This window comes from Plasmopara halstedii, assembly GCF_900000015.1.
Source record: "Plasmopara halstedii genome assembly, contig: Scaffold_3120, whole genome shotgun sequence".
NCBI classification, from domain to species: Eukaryota; Oomycota; class Peronosporomycetes; order Peronosporales; family Peronosporaceae; genus Plasmopara; species Plasmopara halstedii.
Window position 1 is genome coordinate 1,214,194 of NW_020190023.1, and position 10,760 is coordinate 1,224,953.

At 42.9% G+C, this 10,760-nt stretch overlaps 2 protein-coding genes across 2 annotated transcripts in view; both read right to left on the reverse strand.

The window, feature by feature from the left end:
* Window positions 1–930: 930 nt before the first annotated feature.
* Window positions 931–2,967, reverse strand: PHALS_07784 (uncharacterized protein; the record flags this gene model as incomplete). Its single annotated transcript, XM_024721313.1, has 1 exon — window positions 931–2,967. One exon carries the CDS (start codon window positions 2,965–2,967, stop codon window positions 931–933), a length of 2,037 nt encoding a protein of 678 aa, XP_024586424.1.
* A 6,993-nt stretch (window positions 2,968–9,960) lies between these two features.
* Window positions 9,961–10,760, reverse strand: part of PHALS_07785 (uncharacterized protein) — a gene marked incomplete at both ends in the record, with an annotated part of 955 nt that continues 155 nt past the window's right edge. The window contains one exon of the mRNA XM_024721314.1: window positions 9,961–10,748. Coding sequence (XP_024586425.1) covers window positions 9,961–10,748 — 788 coding nt within the window. The remainder of the gene's footprint in view (window positions 10,749–10,760) is intronic.

A 10,760-nucleotide genomic window follows, 5' to 3' on the forward strand; every position in this document is an offset into this window, starting at 1 on the left:
ATGCCTCATCTTAAAGCTTGATATACCAGAGCACTGACCCACATTGATATTCTGCGTTTAGTTGTGCCTCATTATGTGGACATCTAGTGAATACAGAATGCATGAGGAACTTGACTTGGCCATCTCGTGAGAAAAACGTATAATGCTCGGTGGGCGCTATGTATTGGTGTCAAGGGCCAAGCACCGAATTTAATTTGCCAACCGCTAACCATTTGGAAACCGAAAGTCAGATGGAACATGTAAATTGCGTTGTGAATGATATCCACCGGAGCACATACGCGGAGAGATCGCCGTGCTGGAGTTTATCGCTGTTAATGATTGTGGCTGCACTGGATAACATGGTACATACCTCGACAGGCTTTACCCCAATTTTCCGCAACTGCTTTAGTGACCCCCAGGGACTCTGATTTCGCCACGAACTGGCTCCGGTCATGATGTCCATCAACTTTTGACATGCTGATATCAGCCCAGCTACACTTCGTAGCCGAATCGATGATTCTATCTCGACGAGACTGAGTGTCATGCGCATGATGTGCGGCGCCATACCGAGAGCTACGACGAATAAATGCAGCACGTCGATGTCATAGGTAGCACAAAATAAGTGTAAACTCTCGTGTGGCTCACATCAGAAATGTAACTAAATAAGTTCTTAATACCTTATACACTTGGTACTATTTACATTTCTGGTGTACCGGAACTGGATTTTATAAAGATTCTAGAGCTTGTACTAGCCACATATTGTCATATAAGAGCATTAACTAAACAAATCATTTTCAATGACACACATAATGTAATGTAAGAATACGAACTAAACAAAATCATTTCTAATAGACTGCAATTTTGGATTGTCTGGTTTTCTTCTTACCTAGATGCTGTGTTTACTATGCAATGTCGATATGACTGAGTCCTAAAGCCTAGTGTTTCCTTAACCTAGTGTGATCCAATTCGACCGAATTCTACATAGTCTTCCGTGACTCGAAGGTCGATCGCGTTCAGTGGGTCACCGTGTAGCTCGCTAAAAAGATTAACTTTCCATTGTTCCGATTGAGCGTTCCAGTATTGAAACTGGTTTTTCTGCATCTGAAGAACAAAATCAGATTCGTGGTGAATCGCAGCCTCAGCAAGCATCCGAGCAAAAGCGAACTGAGGATATAAATCATTCGTTGTTGCTTTGTCGATTGCAGGTTTAAAACCCAACTCCGGATATTTCTGTTTGGCATAAAAAGTAATCCAGACAGAGAAAAGGCGATCCCACGCGGGGTTGGCCACATCATCGAGCTTCATATGTTGTCGAACCTGAAGCTCAGACATTTGCTTCTCAAGCCAAAATTGGACTAGTAATTTAACTTCAGCTGGCGGCTCTTGGTCAGCGCTTATCGGAGTTGCAGTGGCTCGTGAGAGACTTCGCAACAAAGATGACTCAAGCAATTCGTCACTATATTTGTGGTCTCGCAAAAATTTGAGCATCTCTGCGTGTGCCTTGTCACCAAATCGATATACCATATAGGATTCCCAAAATGTTAGCTCTGGCTTATCAAAAAGCTCTTTGCCATCCTCTTTGAAGGAAATTTCGAAAACATCGTTTGATGTCTTGCCTTTGCGCTGCCAAAAATCGAACAAGTTCTTTCTTACGCCATCAAGAACTTCCGAAGCTTCGCTGCTAGTACATTTGACCGAAAAAAGGCTGGCAATTTGGTTCTCACTCAAACGCGGTCTTGACGCGTCATATAGTGTAGACTCTATGTTGCCACATTCAGCAAGATAAGCGATCCATGACTCGACACGATGGGGCTGGGAGGTGATTTGACCCTGTGTCACTCGAATTTCTTGTATTGTAAGCACCTGATCATATGGAATCGACTTCTCATGCCAACGGCTAAGCAGCTTCTTCTCCACAGACCGAGCAATAAACTGCGATTCAGAATCTTTCAATCTCTCATCGGCCAAAGTTCGAGCTAGAACCTTTTCATTGTCAATCTCATGCTTGGTGATGGTCAAGAAGTGATTCAGTAATATTGATGCCCAATCAAATTTGCTTGATTCAGCATAATCTTTCCACACTGGAAGAAGTTGGGACGTCAGAATGTCGGGTAATGATACGTCGGAGAAAAAGCGCTCGAGAAGCTCATCTGCTTGGGGGCTGTTTTCCTTCCATGTAGTCTGCATCAACTTCACTAGGACCTCCGGCACGGGATTTCCCTTTTTGACCGCTCGTGCTGCAGCGTGAATGATGTTGTCGACTCCCGCTTTGCCTCCATGGCACGTTATCAGCATTTCGTATAGGACATCATAAGAGTCTTTCGTTATCCCTGAAGCAGTCTTTAGCTTGTTTACGATTTCAATGAAAGCTGGGAAGAGTGGATTGTTCCAGTCGAGAGGAGACTTGTTGAGCTCTAGCTCCTTGAACACAGTTATCAATGGCGTGCGGTCCTTGCTCCAGGCAGTGACTTGAGAATCCCAAAGCACTTTAGCCAAGTTATTTGATGGCGCGTCGTTAGCTAGACCTTCTCGGATATGCTTCATCAAACCGGCTGTGTCGTAGATACTAACAAGACGAGATCGCAATTCCTTTACTCGTTCATCATGCAGAGATTTGACTTTAGTAATGGCGGTCCACAAATCCAATAATTCTGTCGTCTCAAACAGATTCGACGTGATCTTTTTAGATTGGAGGCTCTTCGTATACACAGCAAGTACCACTGCTTCAACCTTATTGTTTGGTAGTATCTTGTGAGCGAATATTTCCGCTTCATTTACGAATCGCCCAACAACAGTCATAACGGCATTCGCTCTTTCTTCAGTAGAGTTGCTGACTGGATCCATGACTTGCGTCGTCGTACTGTTGTAATCTTGGCAGTTCACAGTGCTAATGATTGATGTCATTTCACCAGGGATTCCAAGCAAAACACAACCAAGCAAGAGCGTGGAGCCGCGCAGAAACTTCTTAGGCATGGACTTATCTGTCATTGTGTGAATTGAGTAACGAGAGGTGAAATTGGAAAATGGACGTTTTGAAGAGCGTGCGAACTTTCAAGCTTAAGGGGCTTGCTGTATCGAACTGCTGCTTGTTTTTAGAGTGCAAGATCGAAAAAGATGTGCTTTTGATCCACGAAGATTTTACCATCCAATCATTACTGTGAGACTTGGCAACATCTGCAAACATTCTTGCAGTATTTGTATCACAGTACACGCAATGTTCTTGTTCATTTGAAATGGATGTCTTCTAGTAGATGGGATTTGTGAAGCCATAGACGATTCTAGATGAGTGGTACAGGCTGGACTTGTGATAACGCCTTTCAGCGGTATAGGACGCCAGCTGTAGTAGTGTAGATACGGCTGGTTTTCACTGAGCATAAAGGATACACAACAGTAACCTCATGAATCTGGATCTTGGCTGATTTGAAACTTAGAGACCAGTAATAGATACGTAGAATGCGAATTTGCTGGAGTTCTCATTTATTGGTTGTTGTAGCAGAGTTTGTAGATAGGAGCGCGACGTACGTGGTCAAGTACGCTAGCATTTTGTCAAAGTTGGGGAGAACGTCACATAGAAGAATCATGATGTTTGAAATACAACGTTACCCACTTCACTGGACTCAAATATTAATACTGCTCACAATCCAACGATAACAAGAAACTGGATTTGCAGCGCATCAGACAGTCGTTGCATTTCTGCGATAACACCATGACCGCATAAAGGAAAGATGTGCAAGATCAAAGCTAGTACCACGCCACACGGATTTCAAGCAGCATCCCACTCGCGCTATGTTTCACCATCACAGGTCCATTTTCGTTGTGTACCTCCATCCCGTTTGATAAGCAATCTGTTGATTGACGAACGGATGCATATTATCAGATGCAGTATCCAGAATTTCGCGGCTATCAAGACCGTATATAAAAAGAGTTATAGCAAAAAAAAGTCAGTCAATAAATGATACAATGCAGATCAAGAGTATACCACATCATCGAATATGCGCTGCCTGTGTCTTGCCCTCAAGGTTGTACTTATGCTTGCATTGGCAAGTCGTCAATTGAGCAACCCATGGCGTCAATTGTGCATATGTGCGCGAGGGTGCGTTCGTCAACAGGATCTGCCATTTTGTCTCGACGCTTCACACTTTTGCTTATAGCTCTATTGTATCGTTAGAAAAGCAATTTATGGTTTGGAATGGAGACTTGCGTTCTTCTTTTACCAATATATCTTGCTTGCATCGGATTAGAATTACGGAAGTCTCTTTTCGATGCTATGTCCTACATGTATGTCAACTAAGTTCATTAAAGACCAACCAATTATTTAGAATATCCCATTCTTTAATGTGAGAGTCAGCCTGAATTCCACGACACTAAGCTTGACTTCTGGTTTCGTTGAATCTTCAAACTTTGTAGAAGAGAGGCAAAGTCAGCATATGAGTGAATCAGAATTTCTCTAGTTTTCTAGCTGCGGTATTGAGCTCTCCTTGGTGGCCCATCTTCATACATCTGGTATGTTTGTAGACTTAACAACATGATGCTTTGACATAAAATGCACTATCCAGTAAGCAAGAAAATAACTTTATTTTGGCTTCCATGCAAGAATACGTTCATATCCTGTGCTCGTATTTAACTCTCGGTATCTCAAAGAAATTCACTTTGCACCATTCAAGCTTTGGACTGGTATATCTGTTTGCTTTGTAGTCCACTTCACATTTCGTCAGCTAGAGAAATCTACAAATTAGTGAGATTATTTATAGAGGATGAGACGATTCGGACAACCACAGCTGGAGGGAGATGTAAAGATCGTTAAATTATCAAACGTTACTTCCAGTGTGAATCTTCATATGGCCGGGTCAATCAAATCGCCGGGAGTCATCTGCGTTCGCGAAAGCGTGATTGTAGATGCTTTTTCGATAGCAGAGCGTATATGCTAGACACCATCACCGAGGTGTTTGCTCTGCATCGAAAGAGAATTCGAGCACAACGAACTATTAAAACAAATAACATCAGACACCTAGCATGCCAGTCGTGATGAAACCACCTTACTCTTGATGCACCTTACTTTACGAATACACAACAGCTCGTCTCGCATCTGAACGAGCTTCTAACATGTGCTTGGATGTTCAAAACGCCCGCTTCAACGTTCTGCCTAAATTTTTAATGCATCATTTGCGTCGCTTTGGTGCACTTGTAAGCCGATCGGTCAGCACACATTGGCCTGTGTTGTTAGCTTGTCCGAGCTTCATCACAAGATTGCAGCAACAAACAAAAACTTAGGCTACACAGAAACGACCGAAGTTTGCAAAAATCACCATCGATCCCATTGGTCGGCAGTAAGATTGTTGACCATGTTACCGATCATGAGACGCATATTCCATCAAGACAACTTAGTAGCACAGCTTTATAGACGTCCTTAAATCATAAACTATGTAGCAATATTGCACACTACCAAAAACACTGGTTTCAGCCAAAATATATCGCTGGGTGTGCAAGCAAAATCAACTATACTTGCCCATGACTTCGTTCACTGCACAACAGTCGCAGATTGAGCGTGAAGGGGTCAAAGTATCATGAATGTCAAGGATGAATCTGTGCTAGGCTTTAAAGCCCGTGCTCATTGATCTCTAATTTCAGACGTTTTATCGAAAAATTCAAGACTTTTTCTCTTCATTTGCAATAGCACACAGAGCTCACAAATGTATCGCCAAGACGCACATTACTATGTTTTGTCTGTATTATAGATTTGGTAGTGTATTAGAATGGGCTATATTTTTTGCATTCCGAAAGACGCTTTTGGCGATACCGGCATACTGGTCTATGTTGACAGTCTGAGGTAAGTGAATCACTCGTTGCTGTCAATGACACTGTTGTCGGTGAGTAAACAGCAAAGCTAACTTTTTACAACGTTTGTCGCCAGTATGGATGATTGCCTCGAACCTAGATCTGCGCTGTACAGCGAGATCACGGCGAAGGCATATCAATGAACGTCAAAGCTATTCAAAATGATTCATTTGAATAATACGACAGACCATATATAGGCCTATGGTGGATGGTACGCGCAATCGTTGCGTTGTGAGCGATATCCTCCGAAGCACTCGTGCGAAGTGATCGCGTGTTGGAGAGACATGCCCCCACCCTTTGATGTTGCGCTATAAATCTTTAAAGAGGCCTCCCTATGACAGACATTTTTTGGAATGATTTCGCCAGCTTTCTTGATTCCAAAACACCATCTCAAAATGGTATCGGCTCTGTTTGGTGAGTAGGCAAAGATACGATTCGAGTCGCTGATGAGCCCGGCTACATTTTATAATAAAGTCGCCAATTATATTTGGAAGATAGCAATCGTTGTGCGTCAAATGCACGACGCTATGATTGAAGGCCAAGATACATAGAAGCAAGGCAGATGACGGCGACAGACAAATTACACATCTGCATTTGAAGATGAACGTCTTACTATTTCATCACGTTTAGTGTCTGTAGACCTAAAGTCAATGATGCGCCTTTGTTATTTTGGACCCTTTACAGTCGTAGCTCAAACACTATAAGGTTATACTTAAGAATGTCCTAAGACAACGTAAACACCCTGTATTTTCTTGGGTCCACCAAAGCCGTATCACGAATACGCTCTCACGAGCCGCCCGCACGCGAGGTGACCTGTCCTACGTACGATTATGTGTCCCTAAGTAAACACCTTCTGTACCTGACAGTGTAAAATAATGTCACTTCAGGGTAACAACTAACATATTCATTATCCGTTAATGCGAACAGCACAAGACGTGTGTAACGGGGTGACATGTTACGGAGTTACACGTACCCATGTATGTGGTGTGACCGTACAAATATGTGGATTACACAAGTGGTGTGATCAAAGAAAGGTGTCGTTACACCGTAACAAGAAGCCACTACGTGGCAGTAGTTATGCCTATTAATTAGGTTACTATATTATTTAGGTATTACTTTGTTGATCATGAAAACCTAAGGTTTTAGGTTTTGGCGGCTCTGTCGCAACTAAATCAATTAAATATAGTTTAAATTTGAACGGAACAGCCGCTTTACCTTGGTTAAGGTTTAAGTACTCTTGGAGGCAGCGTATTGCGATTCGCTGCACTCGTACTGGCTGTTATAAAGAACCTTTGTGTAAATACCGATGCTTGACTAAAAGCTTCATGTACCACAAGTCTTTATCCAAAACGCGCGCAAATTTTGTACACCCATGTTCTTACATTACTGTAATGAGATCTTTCGCTATCAAGATCCGAGCTGGGTTTTCTACGTATAATACCATTGCCCTCCAGCTCCGTGAATCTGGTGGTCTTAGTCGCCTTGTTGACGTTCTCTCAAAAAGATCTGTTGTGTTGAGAATCACCAGACCTTTGAGCGTGATTCCTACGCACCACTTCTTTGGCAAAAGAGATTTTCTACTTGGTAATTATATTTTGCCCTGCTAGTGCTGATCTTCGTCCTAGGTCTAACCTTATCGTTTCCTCGGACGGTTAATATATAATTTCTTTTTCTTTCCTATCGCTGTGACCGGGTTACGATCGTCATTTCTCTAATTGACGTCCTCATACGATGACTGGGATTAGATCCATCATAAATCTCAACGTAGACGTCCCTCTTCATCATCTATTTGCGCTTCTGGATCTACCTCATTTTCAAATTGACGATCTGTCAATCGTTGCTGGTTTTCGGCAGAATGCCAGATAGATATCTTTCTATGTGCATCAAAGATTTAGATTTGGTATTGTTTTAATGAAGTACTTACAATATTTCACCTCATCGCAACAAGTTTCAGGAATGATCAGAAATCAAAGGTCATCGACAAAAATGATTGCAGATTAGTAAACGTAGAGGTAGGTGTTGTGACTTTTGTAGTGTTTTAGAGTCAAACTTATGATCAACCATCATGTCTTTTTTTAGGAGGGATGCACAATACTTTGTATCCATTCATTTAAGCGTCGCTAGCGTATGGTAGCTGAATTAACAATCGCTCGACGATTCCATAAACGTGCCTTTGCTTACAGTAAGGTACAAAGTACTGGATGGTATAAACAAGAATGAAGGAGAAGTCCGTTGATCACGCGAACTGAAAGGCCGCGCTATGCGGCTCATAGCGTTTCTTTATTGTAGCGAATAGAGCAGATCGATTCAGTATTTTTCAATCTCATTAAAAGACATACATAACTCAAAAATATGTGGAGGGCAGAAAAGTACCTTGTTACTTGAGAGACTCCCGGCTCTGACCCTCGGTAAAGTTTATTAGCCCACCGCTGTTCGTTTATAGCGCTAACTCACTGTCAAAGCTTCTTCTGTGCATGGTGCGCGGTATGCTTTAGTTAACGCTAACTCTGAGAGCCATATACATTCCCTTACAAGGTATGTGACAACTCCGTTGATCTTGATCTTGTCATGACACATCATTATAATGAATACATAGTATCATGTATTTGGTTCTGCGTCCGACGGACAACAAAGGCAATTCTGTGGGTGTGAGGTCTATATTCAACATGATACTGTACGCAACTTCTGCATATCAACACGTTTATCACAAGAAGACACGCACATTTGGTCTTTTCAAGACATCTTGCAAAAATGAACGCTTCTCTAGCCCTCACTGCAAGGAGAACTCTTCACGTTATTCGACTTACCATTGTCTGCTCCTCTGACCGTATTTCACATCGGAGGTCTTCGTCCTTACGTGCTAATAGGAGTTATATAAAGGCGCAGCCTTCTCGGTTGACGGCTAATAAGCCATACTCACTGAGGTAACCGAGGTGGTCGCCGATGTGTGCAGTCATGGTGACTCTCCGAACTTAGCCCGGCGCCTTCGCACTTACACGAAGACTTCGGCGAGTCGTTACCGAGAACGAAGCGTTCTCTTCGATCCACCGTTCTGTGCATAAGTCGACCACCCACCCGTGCCTGCATAAATAGTTAGATTTCTACGGTGACACTTCACCGTAAAACCCACGGCAATTTCGGCTGGTTGTTATTGAGCTGAAGATGACTTAGCGAGCCGCAATTGCCCAACACAAGCGTAAAGGCAACCGCGAGTTTTGCAGACTCAATCACATCGTGATTATGGATTCAATCTTTTCGGTATTACCCCCCCCCGCCTAAATAAAGAGCAAAAAGCGCCCACAAGTTACTTCGCGAGCGCATTCGACCCCTCACTTAGCCTCTCCTCTTGGTATAGTCTGCTCAAATCAGTAACGGTTGGGTTAGTGCGCATACACCAGAAGGACCACACCTTAAATACTAAACACTAATTCGAGAGATGAAAAGATTTATCGTACGCAAGGTAAGCACTATGTGAATATACCACCATTGTGCCAAAGAAAAGTCTTGAGCCCCCTAGAATTACCCATGCGAGGCGAGGCGAGCCCCTGCCACTTTGCCAGATACCGAATATATTTTCTTTTTCAGAATTTTGCAAAATCTAGCTTCTCATATCTTATCGAACAGTGCAGTTAGAGGACGTCCACATTTATGTTCAGCTCGTGTCAATTTTTGCTGCTGAGATGGCACACCGTCCTTGTCAAAAAAATAACATCGTGCGTCCAGTGCGGAGGACATGAAAATCATTTCGAGCGCTCGCGGAGCTGCACAGCGGATCAGTTAGTTTGAAACACCCTAAGCTTGTCAACACAGGATCACTGCTGGCGCAAAAAATAGTACTGCGACAATAGACCATTCACACTTTCAGTTTGCTACACTTTTTCACGAATGATTAATATCAAATACTTGTTTTACCGGTGCTTCTATTTAAGAAATACAATTTTGCAACGTTACACGTCAAAGTGGACTGACTACATCAATAATAAACAATTAAACAGCCACTTTGCTACATACCACAATTTTTTCACAATAATAACATTTTACCCCCAGTATGCTTCAGACGTTTGTATACTTTTTCACAATAATAACATTTTACCCCCAGTATACTTCTGAGGTTTATATACAAGCACATATACCGCGCATACTTCCCTATTGTGAGTCATTATCTGCACCTTGATGGTCATGACCTTCAATCTCAGACGAATCAGCATTTGATGTCACTTCAACTGAAGCCATGGCCACACTAACAGGCGCTACCTTTGGCACTGGCGTTGTCAACTTTGTTGAGGTACTTGCAGCAATTGGTGTCACTGCTATTTGTCCTGTCACAGCAGCTGGTGTTGACGGGACGATAACAGGCGTTGGTGGCTCAGCATTGCTGTTGGCATTCTCGTCTAATTCTTCATCCTTCTCAGCACTTTCGTCCACAACGAGATCTTCTTCTTCTCCCTCTTTTACATCTTCTCTCACAAGCCTACTCCGAATATAAACAAGTGCAGCTGCTGCTACTACAACAGCGACAAAGGCTACTACCGCTGCTAATAAGCCCATCAACTCGTTGCTTAGACCTCCAATGTCAGAGGCAGTTGCAGCAAATGATACTGTAGCTGGTTTTCCTGAAGTTGTCTGGTCTTCATCACCATCCGCTGTATTTGAAAGTCTAGGTCCTAACACTTGAACATCTGCTGTACCATTCGATGATTCATTGTCACCTACGTTTATTGGAGCTGGCGTTACCGTAAATACAATGTCATCTTTCCCAGTATATGTAGAGCTTTCGTTTGACGCTGACGTCTGTGTTGAATTGAGTGTCTCTGTCTTATTACTCTGTGTGACAGATGTAGTGGGTGGTGAGTTGGCATTCGGTTTCGACTTAGTGGCAGCCGGAGTAGGTGCAGGCGTCGTTGCGTTAAATTTTGTAGCGGCTGGCGTGGGCGCTGGTGTCGTTG